The sequence below is a fragment of the Microcebus murinus genome, chromosome 11, assembly GCF_040939455.1.
Source record: "Microcebus murinus isolate Inina chromosome 11, M.murinus_Inina_mat1.0, whole genome shotgun sequence".
Lineage (NCBI taxonomy): Eukaryota > Metazoa > Chordata > Mammalia > Primates > Cheirogaleidae > Microcebus > Microcebus murinus.
This window is the reverse complement of record NC_134114.1, coordinates 11,181,088-11,199,697: the sequence shown is the minus strand read 5'-3', so window position 1 is coordinate 11,199,697 and position 18,610 is coordinate 11,181,088. Positions and strand designations below refer to the sequence as shown.

Here is an 18,610-nt window from a genome sequence, read left to right as displayed (position 1 = left end):
CATTATATATTACAAGGTAGTAATAATAGAAATAAAGTGCACAATAAATGTAATGCTCTTGAATCATCCTGGAACTATCTGCCCCCCTTCCCCAGTCCGTGGAAAAATTGTCTTCCATGATTACGGTCCCTGTTGCCAACAAGGTTGGGGACCACAGGGCTGTGTCATTTCTTAACTGTCTCTGAAAGGATGAGTTGCATTTCAGCACAACGTTTTCTAATTTTTCCTTACCTTTGATAGAGAATAGAGTCAAGAATTGGACCCTGTGCTCTAAATTAACATTTTACTACAGCCACCTAAAGTGATCCTGACATGATCTTCTCTTAGATTTTTTTTCTGTCAGTCTGGATGAAGTTCAACACTTTATGCTTTTCAGCATTGACTAATAATTTACCAGTCCTTGGAGGAGGATCTTCTTCACTTAGAAGGGATTTCAAATGCGAACATCTCCAGCTTTGAAAAATCAGTGGCAGGTGTGGCTTCTCACCTTTACTGACCTCTCTGAGCATCTGTTACTGGGTCACAGGAATATGATTGAAATAGGCTCAAGTCAGAGAGCACTGAAAGCTCTTTTGTAGTGCCAACTCTTCTTATCTTTGCCCCAATAAAGGAAAGAACCTTTTACTAGGTCCTTTTTCTTACATTTGCTGCAGGTAAGGAATTTTTTTCCTTGTGTTTCATATTTTTTTCTTGATTTTTTTTTTTTTTTTTTTTCCTTTTCGGACCCCACCGGTGAGCTAGGCATTGTTTCATCTTTGAGACATTCGCACGTGGTCATCGGTTTCCCCGGTCAAGGCTGGGGCAGATTCCACTGACCACACAGGAATGCTTGGCAGAGACTGGGGGGGGAAGATGGCTCCAGAGAATGTACTCAGAAACACCCTCCCACCCACCCAAGCCTTGTGCAAGGAGCCAAATGAGTAGACACTTGGAATCATGTTGGATTGACAGACTTGAAGTCTAGAAGGTCCCCTGGCCCACACGTTACTGTCTACTCTGTGCACACCCAAAGCCTGGCTCAAGATACACAAACTGCAGGAGCCTTGGGAATATCTCATGGCCCTTGTTGGGCACCTGCCAGTTAAGTGTCCCATTCTTAGCTTAACCGTGGCCAGTACTTCTGTCTTGGACTCATCTATGAGACATTATTTTTACAAACTGTAGCACACAGGGTTTGCTGCCACCACACCTTAATTCAGGCCAGTGGTTGCAGTGCAGGTGTTATCCTGTTTCTTCCTCTTAATGAATCTACAGAAGAGGAAAGCTTGCTCACCTTGTATTTGGTTTCAAATTAATTTCACCTGCATGGATAATAGGGGACTACTGCATACACCTGCATGGGGTATTGCCTGACCTCCCAATTCACAGAGATGTCCAAACTATTGCTGTGGATTTTAGCTTTTTTTTACACATTTCTTTTTTTTTTTTTTTTTGAGACAGAGTCTCGCTTTGTTGCCCAGGCTAGAGTGAGTGCCGTGGTGTCAGCCTAGCTCACAGCAACCTCAAACTCCTGGGCTCAGGCGATCCTGCTGCCTCAGCCTCCCGAGTAGCTGGGACTACAGGCATGCGCCGCCATGCCCTGCTAATTTTTTCTATATATATTAGTTGGCCAATCAATTTCTTTCTATTTACAGTAGAGACGGGGTCTCGCTCTTGCTCAGGCTGGTTTCGAACTCCTGACTTCGAGCAATCCGCCCTCCTTGGCCTCCCAGAATGCTAGGATTACAGGCGTGAGCCACTGCGCCCGGCCTTACACATTTCTTTATACATTTTCTCCGTGGTAACCTGTAACCATGTTCTGAAGCAACCTGAACAGTTGGCAGAACTCAGGGGAACACAACTTTTGCAGATTCCTGTGCCCCTGTAGTGAGCAATTGGAGTGGTTTCGAGATTGGTTCTATTGACCAGACTTAGACTTCTCTTTTCAAATTTTTCCATTACTCACGGATTATTAACCAGCTGTGTAAAGGATGAATTGATACAATTTGACGTAATTTAAACCAACGAGGGTGCTAGGGACCAGCAATTTCTGTATAGTCTCACAACTTACTGCTATGTGAAAAACCACCCTGATACTTTAGTAGCTCAAAACACAAGCATTTAATTTTGTTTACCAGATTGCGGGGTGGTGGTGGGGTTCTTTTGGACTTGGCTGGGATCGTGCCTCTGGGGTGAGCCGAGGGTTAGGAGGTGGCTCTGCCGACCTGGTGGGCTTCCTGGGGGGGCTGTCAGCTGAGCGCAGGCCGGGCGGATGGTGTCTGCGGGGACAGCTGAGCTCCCCTCCACACAGTCTCTCCTCCTCCAGCAGAGTTGCCTGGACTTTCCCCGGCGGCCGTGGCCATGCTCTAACTGAGAAAAAAAAGATGCACACACAGCTTCTTGAGGCCAAGAACCAGACCCAGCACACCATCGCCTCCACTGCACACTGCTGAGCAGCACGGGCCACAGGGCAGCCCAGGTTCAAGGGGGAGGGAAAGAGACCCCAGCATTTGACAGGAGGAGCTGCAAAATCACGTGACAGAGAGTGGCGCTATAAGGAAGAGGGAAGAACTGGGGACATTTTAGCTATCAATCTACCCCAGTCGCCACTTCTGGGATTGTGGATTTAAGCATTGATTAAATTAACATCTATCAAACACCTACTATGTGTAAACACCAGGCTAGACCCTGGGTTTTCAGATGTGAATAAGACATATTCTCTAGAAAGAAGCAAATAATCATATTCTCTAGAAAGAAGCAAATATCCTGCAATAAATTATTCTGAAGTCTGCTCTACCAAGCTTTGATACCAGTGAGGTAGAATTTTTATTCTTGTGTTAAAATTTCTTTACTTTAATTACATATACATGGGTTTATGTATCTCTTCAAGGCTTAGGCAATGTTTACATTTCCCATCCCTGTATTTTCTGGACAAATGTCGGCCTGGTACAGATTATAGATGAGTTATACTATTTATGCCCACGTTCCAGCCCTGTGTAGGAACTGTCCCCTTTACAGCTAGCTATACCCTGATGCACACAGGTCATTCAACGCATGTCTGCCAAGATGATGCAAATATGGCCCGTCAGCCGTGTAAACACACACACTTTGGTACACTAGAAGCACAGGGGCGAAGTTACCTGCTCCCATGGAAGGCCTTGTAAACAGGATGCTGTGGGTCAACAAATAGTACCTGTGAGACTTTTAAGCATTGAAAACTAGGGGATTTGAATGACAACAGGAGTTCTCAAATTTGCCTTTTGGACGTAGAAAAAATATATGCATATAGACTTGTTTCAATTAATATTAACATTTGATGGCTTGCAACAAGTGCTAATAACCACTGGATGACCAAGTTTGAGAACCACTCCTTCCAGAAAGTGCCCGTCATCAGGGCTGAGGTCCGGAGAGCCGTGGACATGAAAGGGCCTTTCTGTTTCCCCTGTATTAGGTGGACTCAAAGCTTCCACCTATAAACTGTGCCTTCTTGCTTTCGCAGTGTCATAAAATCTGTTTACATCTATTCAAAAGCCTTGTTTAATTTTTTTTTTTTAATATAACATTCTCTCTTTGCAAGGAATACAAGCTATTTCAGAGCAATCTTGGTAAGCCAGTTTATAGAAGTCGAAGGTTACTAAATGTTGCTAAGGCAGCTAGCCTGGTAATTATGGACTCTATGCAAAGCACTTTAAACAAATCACCCTCCCCACAAACAGCCTTACCTAGAAATAGCTCAGGGCCATGGGAGGGAGGGAGAGAAGGAGGGATGGAGGGTGGGAGAGAATAGGTGAAAACCATTGCTGGGATTTTATACTCACAGCTCATAGGGTGGAAAAAAACCTCTGTAGTTATAATCAGACTCTTCTTCCACCATGTAGGGGAGGAGCAAAAGGAAGGAAGAAAATCTGGAGAAAAAGCTGCTTCCCTCTGGCCTCCAAATTTCTCATCTAGCAGCTGAAAGAGAAAGAGACTAAAATGAAAAGAAGTTAGAAAAAAAAGCGGCGGGGGCGCGGTGGCTCACGCCTGTAATTTTAGCACTCTGGGAGGCCCAGACAGGAGGATCGCTCAAGGTCAGGAGTTCGAAACCAGCCTGAGCAAGAGCAAGACTCTGTCTCTACTAAAAATAGAAAGAAATTAATTGGCCAACTAATATATATAGAAAAAAATGAGCCGGGCATGGTGGCGCATGCCTGTAGTCCCAGCTACTCGGGAGGCTGAGGCAGGAGGATCACTTGAGCCCAAGAGATTGAGGTTGCTGTGAGCGGGGCTGACGCCACGGCACTAACTCTAGCCTGGACATCAAAGTGAAACTCTGTGAGGCTGACGCCATAGCACTAACTCTAGCCTGGGCATCAAAGTGAAACTCTGTCTCACACACAAAAAAAAGTGAAAGCAGCTGGGGCCCCAGAGGTCCTGAAGTACTGTGGAACTCCAGGCCTTGGCCCTGCGTGCTGAAAAGGCTCGGGGTGGGGACACAAGCTGGCAGAGCCGGAAAGCTGAAAGCAGGGCCGGCTCATCCCGGGGAGACAGGACTGAGAACCTCCAGCCATCCTTCTAACCCGGTTAAATGTTCCACGTTTATTCCACTTACCCTGCGTAAAGGCACTGCCTTTGATGTTTTTGTTAAAATACTCAAACAAGTAGCTGAATTTACAGGGGGTTGTCTAAAGAGAGGAATTGAGGCAAAATTTAAATAAAGACTTTAGGGCCCGGTGCTCATACCTGTAGTCCCAGCGCTCGGGAGGCTGAGGCAGGAGGATCACGTGAGCCCAGGCGATCGAGGATGCAGTGAGCTGTGATCGCACCACTGCACTCCAGCCTTGGAAATGGAGCAAGACCTTGTCTCAAAAAAAAAAGTTTATTTGGGCCAAAGTTGAGGACTGAGGACAGCTGCCTGGGACACACTTCCAAATTGCCTTCAGGAGTGCTTGGTGCAGCCTTTGTTGCAAGCAGGTTTTTAAAGGCAAAAGGAGATAAGGAGCGGGATGACCCAAAGTTGTTCCGCAGGAATTCTCGCTGGTGCCCAGAAATAGCATTGCTTGGTGACGGGCTGCACACTGCTCACCTGTGGGGCGTGAGCTGTGGTGTCCAGCACAGGGCAGTTATGGCTACCTGGTGCCAGTCTAGAGCCACGTAGCAAGTGGCTTCAAGAGGTAATTAATTATGGGCCGGGCGCGGTGGCTCACGCCTGTAATCCTAGCACTCTGGGAGGCCTAGGCGGGCGGATTGCTCAAGGTCAGGAGTTTGAAACCAGCCTGAGCAAGAGTGAGACCCCATCTCTACTATAAATACAAAGAAATTAATTGGCCAACTAATATATATAGAAAAAATTAGCCGGGCATGGTGGCAAATGCCTGTAGTCCCAGCCAGTTGGGAGGCTGAGGCAGCAGGATTGCTTGAGCCCAGGAGTTTGAGGTTGCTGTGAGCTAGGCTGATGCCACGGCACTCACTCTAGCCTGGGCAACAAAAGGAGACTCTGTCTCAAGAAAAAGAGGTAATTATGTAGCTCAAGGCGGGTAGTGGATGTGACTGCTGTCACACGCTGTCACACTGCAATGCCTTTCTGGGCCTGATAACTAAAAGGGGCCCCCCCCCTCAGGTACAGTTTCTGGCCTTCCCCAGGGTGGAGAATGTTCCTGACATCTATACCTGTATTTCCGGCGCTACATGCGCACCTCGTGCCCTGCTCTCAACTGTGCAAACCACACGGTCCGTCCGTTCTTGCCACTGCCCCAGAGTTTAACATGAAATAATTCTCTCCCCCATTCTCAGAAGCTGCCTTTGTCTGTTTTCTGTGGCTTCCCCAGCAAAGTAGCACAAAACTGGGTGGCTTCAGCAACAGAAATTGGTGGTCTCCCGGTTCTGGAGGCTGGAGGTGCAAGATAAGATCAGCGTGGTGGCAGGGTTGGTCCCTTCCGACGCTGGGACAGACCCTGTCCCATGCCTCGCCCCGCTGCTGGTGGCTTGCTTGGGAATCTTGGGCGTCCCTTGGCATGTAGAGGCGCCACTCCGCTCCCTGCCTTCATCTTTGGGGGCGTTCTCTTTGCACCGACCTCTGAATCTCTCCTTTTATACGGACATCAGTCATATTGGATTAGGAGCCCACCCGACTCCGTGTGACCTCATGTCACCTAAGTATTAACATATCTGCAGTGACCTTATTGCCAGATAGGGTCACATCCAATGTCTGAGTTTGGAGGGGACATAGTTCGGCTTATAACACCATCCTTCTGGATCTCAGTCTTTCGCCAGTTCCGCCGTCCCAGCTCCAGCCACTGCTGTTAAGTCCACGCAGCGGGTGTTTTATATGGGCTATAACCTTTACCGGGGGATTTGAGCTCATGAGCTATTCATAGCCAGCCCCGTGCTCTTGCCCTTGGCATTGGTCGCTCTGCTCAGCCGGTGTGGCTGCCTTTGTCATTGCCAGTGGCCTCAGCTGGGGGGCGGGGGCGGCAGCACGGGCAGGGTCAACACTGTCTCCTTGTGCCTCCCTGCACAGCGAACATTTGTGGACTGGATGAAAACAAATGTGCAAATAAACAGCAGCAGCAACAATAAACTTTGAGACAAAATTTCCACGGTTCGGCACCCCAAGCAGGGCATTTGTACGATTGAGCAACGTCTTCTCTCTGGCTTTGTGTGTCGGCCAGCTTAGCTCATGTCTGCATGCAGTTCTCACCGCGCTGCAAAATCAGAATGGAGCTCTCCCTCCCTGCCTTCCCGGGTCAAGTCAGGCCTCCTCTAATCCACTTTTCATCTCCGTGGGGCTTCTGACCCGGACAGCAGGGACATCATCGCAGCTGCCTCCTTCCTTCCATGTCCCCTGCCGTAGCTAGGCCCGTCTTTCCAGGTCTCCCTCTCTCTGCCACGGGACGCTTTCTCTCCTGGATCCCTTTCCTTGCTTCTTCATTGGCTCCGATAGCCCTGCCACCTCCGCACCCGGCACGTTTGCTCACCTGGCACCTGGGCTTTGGGTTGTTCACCTCTGCCCCTCCCGGGAGGACTGGGGGCTTTCCTCCTGCACTTGCCACCCCCCACCCCTCACCCCACCTTGCTCTCTGGAAATGAGCCATCCCAGCTCCTACCCCTGGAAATCACTCCCGTGCACCTCCACCCCCACTGCGATTCCTGTATGTGCTTTTCTCGGTACTCTAGATATCATCCTCAAGGCCTCACCTCATCCAGAATTCCTGTAATTCAAGACACTTCCTGACAAAGGATGGCGGGTTATTTCTTTTTACCAGTTGAAACAGTGATAAGTTGTCCCCAAACTTTGAAATGTTGGGAGGATCCTCATTATTCCTCATAAAGCTGCAGTCCCCACATGCTGGGCTGCAGCCCGGTACCAGTCCGCGGGCTGTTAGGAACCCGGCCAGGCATCACCGCCTGAGTGGGCTCCGCCTGCCCCCTCGCCACCACCCCACCATCTGTGGAAAAATTGTCCCCCGTGAAACTTAGGAACTGGGCTGCACAGCCGGAGGTGAGCGGCGGGAAAGAGTGAAGCTTCATCTGCATTTACAGCCGCTCCCCATGACTCCTGTCACCGCCTCAGCTCCACCTTCCCCCCAACCTGGGTCCATGGAAAAATTGTCTTCCATGAAACCGGTCCCTGGTGCCAAAAAGGTTGGGGACCGCTGACTTAAAGTGAGACTCCTTCTGTACTCTGGCTACATTCTGATTTCAGAGCAGCTTCTGTAGCTAAGTACATTGATACCCATAGTTAGAATGAAAGCAGCAGGAACACCTACTGTTAGAGCACTTGTCAAACACTATCGAAAACACTAAAATTATTATTTTCATACATAATCTAAACCTATATCAATGAGGTAGAAAACGGCTCAATATTTCATTTAACTTTTGCTAGTAACACCTGTCAGGATGCCCAGCTGTGCATCAGGAAGCCCTTTCTCTGTCTTCCCTTATACCTGTTGGGCACGGATGCACTCATTCAGCCGCTATGGCCTGAGTACCTGCCATACTCCAGACACACACTGGTAACAAATCCTGCTGTTGGAAGGACTTCGAAAGCACCTCCTACATGTCATTTTCCACCGTGCAGGACCATACCCAATGTTGCTACTCTCCTCCCCGAAAATAAAATAAAGGGACTGACAAGTGTGGAAAAGTAAGCTTCAAAATATTTATTGAAAAGGCATGTTAACATCTAGAAATTTTCTCTTAGTAAATAATTAAGAATATGTGTAAACATGTAGCTTCAAGCCTATCCAAGCATTTTTTTATATATCAAAATGATGGAAATGATTTAAATGTGCACCAAGAGGAGATTGAGTCAGTTGATACTAAATAAACCTACAAAAAGGGATTCAATGCATTAAAATGTAGAGGCATCTCATGGAAAGATGTTCATGGTTTATAAAAGAGTATATATAACACGATCTCATTTTTGTGTTAAAATACACACCATAAAAGAACTTGGCGATTAGAACCCAGAGTGTTAGCCAGGACCTCCTCTGGGTAGAGGGATGAGATTGGAGATGATTTTCTTCTATTTGCTTATCTAAATTTTCTAATTTTTCTATAGCAAATAAGTGTTACATTTTAAATTGTTTTTAAGCTTTTGAAATAAAAAGCATATAAAGATACATTTTTCTAAATATTTCCATGTATGCTTTTTGACCCTTTGCAGCTTACAGTGACTTAGGCTACTACATCATCAACAAACTGCACCATGTGGACGAGTCAGTGGGCAACAAGACGAGAAGGGCCTTCCTGTATCTTGCTGCCTTCCCTTTCATGGATGCGATGGTGAGTAGAAAAGATTGTTGCCTTCTTTTTTAAAAAAAACAGGGGCAAAGTATACATAACACAAAACTGACCATTTTTATGTTTACCGTTCAGTATCATGAAGTACATTCACATTGTTGTGTAATCAAGCTTCAGAACTCATTTCATCTTGCAAAACTGAGACCCTGTACTCTTTAAACAGTAACTCTCCTACCTGCCTCTCCACACCTCCTGGCAACCCCCCATCTGCTTTCTGACTCTGTGAATTTGACTGCCTCGTATGAGTGGAATCATGCAGTATTTGTCCTTTCATGACTGGCATGTTTCACTTAGCATGATGTCCTCAGGGTTCATCCATGTTGTAGCATGTGCCAGAATTTCCTTCCTTTTTAAGGCTAAATAATTTTCCAGTGCATGGATATACCACATTTTGCTTATTTATTCCTCTGTTGATGGACACTTATATTGCTTCCACCTTTGGACTATTGTGAATAATGCTGCTACGAACATGGCTGCACAAATATCTCCCTGCTTTCAGTTCTTTTGGGTATATACCTGGAGGTAGAATTGCTGGATCGTAGGGTAATTTTTAATTTTTTGAGAAATTAGCATACTGATTTTCATAGCAGCTAGACTAAACTAAAGCATCAGTGCCCAAAGGTTCCGGTTGGCCACTGACTTTTTTTTTTTTTAATTTAATTTCAGTATATTATGGGGGTACAAATGTTTAGGTTTATGTGTGGGCTGTTGACTTTTAACCAGTCCATCTTATCAATTCGTTTTATGACAATTGTGCTATATTTGCTAGAAGTTCTGGTGGGTGGCAAGAGCGCCCACATGAAAAATTTGACTCAAACATAAAGTTCTTTTCTGGTGGACTCTGGATCAGAGTCAGAATAGCTTTCTGATAAACTTACCACTGTTGTATAAACACACAGAGTTGTAGAGTAAGAATCTCTTGTGCACCCTGACAAGGTTTTATTACTTTACTAACCAGCATTACTACATTAGCTAAGGGCTTCTCACTTCCATACATTCTTTGTCATGATACTGAAGAGTTTAGACAATGCTTTTTTTTTTTCCCCCCAACTGTGTTATAGATATATAAAAGAGAGGTAGCAAAAAACCAAAAATTCCAATAATGTCCAAGGCTGGAAAGTAAACCCTTTCTTGGGCTCCATTTTGAGTTACCCTTGGGAAGTAATGAGAGTGTGTTAGTCTGTGGGTTTTTTACCTCCCTCACCTCGGGTTTTACGTACATTAGACGTGTGAGGTACGTGGATGTCTGCATTGAGGTGAGGCAGCAGCCCCAAACCCTGGCAGGAATGAGGGAAGGTAAAAATATGTGAGGTTCATCATCTCCAGTGTTATCTGAAGTCTCAGTTTGCCTGTAGATTATTGGCATGTTGTCATCGAATCCCTGATAGCCTTCCATTGGTTTGCGTGGTAGGCTTCAATACTAAACTCTGAGCTGTGAGTGAATGTTCTGGTTAATTGCTGTGGCATCACTGCAGGTGGGAGGATTGGGCCATCTGAACACTGGGACCTGGATTTTCTTTTTGTTACCTGTTGCTGCATGCATGCACTCAGGAGTGACACAGTTGACTCAGGAAGAAGAAGGAGGAGACAAAGGGGCTGTAGTCCCCAGCACCGGCTTCCCCCCAGCGAGAACTCGCCTGTGGGGGGAGCATACTGCTTTTCCATCAGCTGGAGAACCGCACAGTGTGATCTTTCTCACATCCCGAAAGAGCTGAGGCCTGACTTCCTGGGCAGAGTCCACGATATTGCTCTAATATCTGTCCTCCATCTGTGTTCATAGTGGAAATTTAAACACCTAGAAGAATTACAATGTACAGAGAATTCCAGGAACTTGGGACTGTTAATAACAGTGAATCGCAGACTCTTAACTACCCAGTAGTCCACTTCCCTTTGGCTGTATTCATTTGCCACGAGAGAGTTTCTACAACTCAGTGTAACACCAGAACATTTGTGATTGGTTCCCTTCTCTTCCATGTTTCTTCCATAAATTCCCCCAAAGACCCTAATAAAACAGTCAGAGACTGCTAATAAAAACCCAAATGCCGGACATTTATAAAGAGCAGGTCGCCTCCTCCCCGCACCCACACGCACACCACCTCCTCCCCCTGCAGCAGGGCCCTGATGTGTCGGTGGGAGAGAGAATATTTGAAAGCTGTGAAGTTTGTGGTGCAGATGGCTCTCAGACAGCAAAGAGCCTGCAGGTTGCTGTTTGCAAATGTTGTCTACAGTTTGCAGTTCTTCTAACATTTGGCCCCTGGGGACCTAGGAGCTGGGGAGGGAAGTAGCCGCTGCTGCACAGAGTCTGGACACAGAGCCAGGGAGTGGATTCTACTGGTCTGATTGTGTGCAGCTTGGGTGGGGTGTTATTTCTGTCAGTCCAAATCGGCCTTAAGGAGGATGATCGTTAATCAGATCCTACCATGAACTTTAAATCTTCCCCAGACCTGCTGTCCCGGGGCGGGATGGGGTGCGGTCTTCATTGCCTGCTCCTCTTCTAGGACCTTCCTCTTAATTTCCCTCAAAGACACAAAGTGTCAGATCAGATCCAGCCCAAAGTCAAAGACAAGAAAGCAGTAGAAGCTTCATTAGTCAGTGGGAACGTGTGATGACTGTATTAATAATAACTCAGAACCAAATTAGAGCCCTCATAATAACATGCTTCATGTGAGGAGGATGCAGCTGCTTTGCGATTAAGACGGCTCCCAGAGAGGGGTCATGTTTTCTCCATTCATGGTACTCATTCAGCTTCCTGCTAGGTGTGCTAGCCCGCATATGACTGGTACTAAATAAATATGTGCAGTCTCATTCCACTTACAAATCTAATGCGGAAAAACTAGCCACTAGACCAAATTACAATAATTATACCAACCAAAGACTTATCAAACCTCTACTGTGCTAAGGTTTTTTTGGGGGGGTGGGCGGTGGTATAAAGTGTAATTCAGGAATGCCTAGTATAGCACGACAACCAGAAACAGTGTCATCCTGAAAGTATATCTCATGCCAAATTCTTTTCTTTCTGGCAGGCATGGACCCATGCTGGCATTCTCTTAAAACACAAGTACAGTTTCCTGGTGGGATGTGCCTCAATCTCGGATGTCATAGCTCAGGTAAATACGGTCTGTGCGTCAATCAGACCTACCTAGAGCCCCCTTCTGGTGTGTGTGACTGATGCATGTTTTGTGTTCATTCACTGGGCAGTGCGCTCTGCATTCACCTGGTTTCGGCAGCGCTATTACATCGGTGTAGACGCCAATACGTGTTTGTTAAATGAATGAGTGAAGGAGACTCCTTGGAATAAAAAATATGCCTATTCTCGCTAGAATAAGAGATGTATGAATTTAAAGTCAGCATTGAGGTTTTGACCTTTATTTTTAAAGAGTGTGCATGTGAGATGACTATAAAGTCATACCCAGTCCATTTTTGGGTGGTCACAGGGTCGCCGTGCCCTTGGCTGGGTGACCTCTGCGTGGCCTGGCAGTATGCAGTCTGTCACTCTGTTCTAGAGCGATCACTCTTGGGAATTACTCCTAAAACCTTGTTTCTTATGTTGTGGCCATCCAGAGCCACTATTCATGAGTCATTTCTCCCCATTCAAAAAGACCCAGGAAGTTGGTTTGGTTGCCTTCCCATGCAGTTTGAGAAGACGACCTGCACCCACTCTCTGTTGTGTCCAGTTCTCCGAGGGCTGGTGTGCAGCCCCAGTCTATGTCCGTCCATCCTTCTCCCAATCAAGGAGACCACATTGAAAATTTTAGTGGAAAATTAGATTTAATTGCTAAAATTTATAAGTGAAACTAAGTTCCTACAATCAGGGACTTGGGAGAATGATTTTGTCACAGAAGAGGAGGTTAGACTATGATCTTTAAGCCTCCTTCCAAATTCTCAGTTTTGTTCTATAAACACTGCCATGCATTTTACGCCCATTGTGCACCTTAATCTTTTAGCCACCATGTTGGAATAATCTACTGCTGAACTGTTAGTATCTCCTGAAAGACCAAGAATTAAATCTCCAAATTAATCACATTCACACCATGGATCACTATTAAAAGTAATTTAAAGTAATTTCTGCTAACACTGTACATGTGTGTGCCTGAGTACTAGCTAACCAAATTCTTTGATATATTTTCGTTAATTTTCTTGCAGAGTTATTAGAGAACTTTGTCCCAGTCTTACTTTCAGCATCCTCTGAGAGAAGAACTTAAACTGCCTTATTCATCTTAATCACTTAATTTTAAATTAAGGAAGTACCTTTGATTTCAAACGTTGGCATCAGCAATTCAATGAGCATTTGTGAGCATACATTTTAGATGTGTGGTTTTTTTTTTGTTTTGTTTTTTGTTTTTTTTTTTTTTGAGACAGAGTCTCACTTTGTTGCCCAGGCTAGAGTGAGTGCCGTGGCGTCAGCCTAGCTCACAGCAACCTCAAACTCCTGGCTCAAGCAATCCTCCTGCCTCAGCCTCCCGAGTAGCTGGGACTACAGGCATGCACCACCATGCCCGGCTAATTTTTTGTATATATATTTTTTTTAGTTGGTCAATTAATTTATTTCTATTTTTAGTAGAGACGGGGTCTCACTCAGGCTGGTTTCAAACTCCTGACCTTGAGCAATCCGCCCGCCTCGGCCTCCCAAAGTGCTAGGATTACAGGCGTGAGCCACCACGCCCGGCCTGGTTTTTTTTTTTTTAAAGGCAAGAAAAAACACAGAAAGAAAACCCTTCACTTTGCCTAAAATAAAGATAGTAGGCATCCAAGGACAGAGGGGAAAAATGCACTTATCTGGAAATACTTTGCCAATACACCTACAGACATTTTCCTTCTCAATTTGAAGCCTGATCCTGGTCGTTGCCTGTGGAGGGAGGGCTGGCAGGTTCAGAATAAACAATCTGGTTAGTAGGAGCATAGATGCCCATTTCAGGTGCCATCTGGCCTCAGGCTGTTCCTGGCAGAACAGTTATTTTAAACCTCATTGTTTGAGTTCCTACCACAACTTGTTTGGAGGAATTAAGTTCTCTTTTTGTTCTTAAGTCTTTTACTCCCGAGTTTCCTCTCATTACATGAAAGCATTTGTTGGTTACCTAATTATGTAGTAAGTAAATAGATCCTACGCAAAGTACCCAGAAATGCCACCTTGGCATAGATAACAAGTAATCAACAATGATAAATGGAAATCATTTATAATGCTTTGAATTTCACTGACAGCTCTCTCTTTTTTAAAAATTGTACTAAGCTAATTGAGTTCATACGTTTCATATAACAGGACGAAAAAGCTCTTCGTTTTGTTCAAACATGCAGACTGTTCTGTGCCACCGTTATTATAGTAGTTATATGTTCTGGTCTTTCATATTGGCAAGGGTTTCGGGAAAAAGTTCTGCTGTTTTTGTTTTATTTCATGGCCATCTAGACTTTCTTCATCTGCTCAATATCCAAGTGAGAATTCTCTCGAGGTTGGTTACCTTCCCTGGGTTCTCCCATCCTCTGACCTCTCTGCTGTCATTTGCCTTTTGAGGTCAGCTGACATCCCAAGGATGATGAGATCCTAATCTGTACATTCTCCATCTCCTGCCTTTTCATCTCAGCCTCTCGACAAAATCATGCGCCCTCCTCCGCCTGCACCCAGGAGAAAATGCTTCTGCAAAAAGTTACACAGTGGGACATACTGACCAAGCTACAAATGCACAATCTTATCCCGTGCCTCAGGGCGTCTCTCCCACCTCACACAGTAAACTGAAGCAACCATATTCTTCAACTTCCAGCCACCAAACCTTCAAACCCAACCAGGTCATCTCCGTTTTCCCTTCATCCCAGGAGAGCGGAAGTTCCTCCTGCGGCCCACTTCCAGCCCCGCCTTCTCAGGAACCCACTGACCAGTTAGCAATGGTTCCTTCTCTCTCCCCTGATTTCCCTTGGCATGTCAACAAGCTCAGATATGTGCCCTCTTAACACACCACCACCAGGCTTTCTCTGGATCCCACGAACCTCCTTCCCTACCATTGTCCCTCCCCCTCTTCATTGCGTCACAACCAAACTGTCCGGAAGGGTGGTTTCCGCTCACTGTCTCCGTCTTTTCACTTCCCTTTTACTCTGTTCCCTACTCGAGGCTGACTTCCACCCAGATGGTTCTGACTAATGACCTTCACGCCAGTAACCCCAGTGAGCAATTTTAGCTACCTTCAGTCTGTGGACTCCTCCCCGCCGGCCCTCACCCCACTGCAGTCCTGGTTTTTCTCCTGGCGGGAGGCATCGTTCTCCTCTGTCGACTTGAACACGCTGAAGTTCCCCAAAGCCCTCCCCTCTCCTCGCTGCGTGTTCAGTTTGTGAAGGCTCTAACTCCCCTCGGTTTATCCCATCTGTGACACGATTCGTGGTCGCCACATAGATACCTGTAGCCCAGCCCTCTCCTGTGGCCCCAGACAGGGCTCCCCAGACGTCCCCGTGACATTTGCACTAGATCCTTCAAAGGTACCCGAAGCCTGACCGAATGACCCTCCGTGTCAGGCATTTCATTTTTGAGCTCGCCAGTGGCTCTACCACCTGGTCAGAAAGCCAGGAGCCAACAGAGAAGAGTCTCTCCCTTTATCCCCAAGCCTTTCAGATTTTAACTGTAGGTATCTCTGCAGTCTGCCCACTCTGCCCAGCCCTCCTGCCCACCCTGGGCCGAAGGGTCGTCCCCTCCCACCTGCACTGCCAGGGAAGCCGCCTCGCTGGCCCTGCCCCTCTGCCCTGCCAACCCCCAGCCCCACCGTAGTCAGGTGATCTTTTCCCAGTGAAATTCTGGCCACCTCCCCGCTGCTTAAACCTGCTTTAAAAATAACTTTCTGGTGTTCTTAATAAAAGGCTAAAATCCTGATCATGACTCCCAGGCGCTAAAGACCCAGGGGCCCCGCGCCTCTCCCGGGCACCGTCCTCTCACCCCCTGCTCTCTGCACCCCAGCCACAGGCCGTCCTTTCAGGGCTCAGTGTGGCAGACCACCCCCATGGGGGTCTTTGCAGGCGCAGCCCCCTCTGCCCAGGAGGAAATGCCCCACCTCGGCTCTCCCGGCTGCTGCCCGCCCTGCGCAGGCTGTAGGTCTCCGCGGGGACGGCACAGCGCTCGGCAGAGCACTCCCCCTCGCGGCGTGCGCCCGTCCTCCCCACGGCTCTGCATGGCGTTTTGCAGTGCACGCTCCCCAGCATCGTCCACCGATTAACATTCCCGCCTCTTCCGCTGGACCGTGAGCCCCTGCAGACCAGAGTCTGGGACTGTCTTGTTTCTCACTGAATCCCAGCACCTGGTCGGGGCCAGCACACACCTGCTCGCCACCGAGACAAGTCGGTCCCCTCCGGAAATAATCTGACCTGTATTCGATGGCTGTCTCCGACTCAGAATCTTCATTCTGGATTGAAATGCAAAAGGCGCAGGTGTTGTTAGTTTAAGTTGATAAACAGTACAGGCCCCCGCGGAGACGTCAGATCCGAGGTGGGTGCTGCGGCGCCTGGCGCGGGTCTGCGCGATGCCGGGGAGGCCGGCCCCGTCTTCGCTTGGGCCTTGCGGGCTCTCCTGGCCGGACCCATCCGCATCTCCTTGTCATCGCCACCCTCAGTCCTCTTGTGCCATGTCTCCCTTTCCCACTCGTCCAGATCCCGCTTTGGTCCTGCCGCTCGGGCTCCTGTCTTGCGGAGCCTTCCGGACTTGGCGGAGACCACGCCCAGTACTCACCTTCGAGTACCGCATTCATTTTCCACACAGCTAGTTTTCAGCCTCTAAACATCATCTCAGGTTACGTTGTAGGTTTTGTAGAAGTCAAAGGTGTCCCTCTGCATCCTGCCATTAGCACGTTATGGTTGGTCCACTCGGAAGCAGGACGCATGGAGAAAGTCATGCACATCCTCATTTCCGTCACTGAACCCCACTGCATCCTTGGCAAGTGTGAGCGTGAGAGTGAGCGTGAGTGTGAATGTGAGCGTGAGCGTGAGTGTCCCCCCAACTCGGGTGTGCTCAGGGGCGTTGCCTGTGCTCCTGGCAGCCAGGTTGTGTCCCAGCAGCACCTCTGTCCCCTGCACTCCCCTGGTGATTCAGTGACAGGGTGGGTCTCATTTGTAGGGGTTCAGAATGACAGCCGGGGCACGCGTGTCGGTCTGTGCTATAAGCAAACCACCTGTAGCACCTAATCCCTGTCTTTCATTCAGAAGCGTTTCTCTCCATTGCCGGCTCTCCTGGGTTCCCTGTGGAGTGGGATGTACCGATACAAGAAATCAGGCTCATTCTCCAGCTTGTTGCGTAATTCTCCATCATCACTGATTTCTTGATAATGTAGTGATTAGGACAGTCCTTTGTTCAGGATCACTGAGTGGCATTCTATTTGAATATGCCTATTTTCCCATGAGTATTTGGCTGTTAAGGTTGATGTAGCTGAGAAATATACCTCCCCTCACAAATCACCCTACTTTTGCACTGTGTTTGCTGCCGGGGTCTTCTGAATGAGTGGGTCCCAGGAGGACTGTGGACCACGGCAGGGGTGAGTCTCTGATTCACCAGGAGGTTAATACATTGTTAAATGTGCTTTATTTTATTTTATTTTATTTTTTGAGACAGAGTCTCACTTTGTTGTCCAGGCTAGAATGAGTGCCGTGGCGTCAGCCTAGCTCACAGCAACCTCAAACTCCTGGGCTCAAGCAATCCTGCTGCCTCAGCCTCCCTGTAGCTGGGACTACAGGCATGTGCCACCATGCCCGGCTAATTTTTTCTATATATATTAGTTGGCCAATTAATTTGTTTCTATTTATAGTAGAGACGGGGGTCTCGCTCTTGCTCAGGCTGGTTTCAAACTCCTGACCTCGAGCAATCCGCCCACCTCGGCCTCCCAGAGTGCTAGGATTGCAGGCGTGAGCCACCGCACCTGGCCGTTAAATGTGCTTTAGAGACGGTACCATTGAATAAAGATCGACACTCAATTATAATGTCAATCTGTCCTGACCCTGGGTATTTCAACTGATTCCACTTTTATAAGTTTATATTTTAAATTTTAATGTAGGTTATTTTATAATAATTACTGTTGGTGGTTTTTGCAGCAGTTTTAGTAACTCCCATCCTACAAATGTTAGTGTCTGTTTTCCTGATCACTACTGCTGTTTCCTTTATGAAAGGTGCTCAGGCACAGGTTGCATATGCAGCTGAGTATCCGGCCTTGACAGGGCAAAGCTCGATTACATTTGGGGGCGGGAGGCCAAAGTTTTTAAATTTTTTTTAAAGCAAAAACCTTAATCAGACGTGCAGTTGCCTTCAAAGAATCTGCGTGGTGGGTGTAATAAAACCATCAGTGTGTTCCTCCAGTGAGTCCCCAACAGCCACACCCGAATGGCATGGGAGCAACATCGAGTCATCGCCCGAGTTTCAGTCCCCTCTGCATCAAATTGCAGGTTTTCACTTGAAGACCTGTCTGCCCAGGGCTCGAGAGGGTGGGCCCGCGTGTCTGTTGGTTGGTGCCTTCGCCTCCCTCTGACCGGCCCCTGTCTCCCCGTCTCGCAGGTTGTTTTCGTAGCCATTTTGCTTCACAGTCACCTGGAGTGCCGGGAGCCGCTGCTCATCCCGATCCTGTCCCTGTACATGGGCGCCCTCGTGCGCTGCACCACCCTGTGCCTGGGCTACTACAAGAACATCCACGACATCATCCCCGACAGGAGTGGGCCGGAGCTGGGGGTACGTCTTCCACACCTTGAAAACAGCTGGATACTCAGAGTAGAGTAAACTCTTCCACATCCATGTAAAATGAGAAATCAAGGAAATCAGATAATCAAATTGGCCGCGATGTCATACTCGCAAAGACCCAGTGCTAGGTAGCAGCCACTGGAGAAGGCAGTTGGAGAATGC

At 47.5% G+C, this 18,610-nt stretch overlaps 1 protein-coding gene across 1 annotated transcript in view; it reads left to right on the top strand.

The window, feature by feature from the left end:
- ANKH (ANKH inorganic pyrophosphate transport regulator) overlaps positions 1-18,610 on the top strand; it is a 148,216-nt gene that overhangs the window by 91,553 nt on the left and 38,053 nt on the right. The window contains exons 3-5 of the mRNA XM_012790261.3: positions 8,627-8,745; positions 11,787-11,870; positions 18,269-18,439. Of these exons, the coding sequence (XP_012645715.1) occupies positions 8,627-8,745; positions 11,787-11,870; positions 18,269-18,439 (374 nt within the window). The remainder of the gene's footprint in view (positions 1-8,626; positions 8,746-11,786; positions 11,871-18,268; positions 18,440-18,610) is intronic.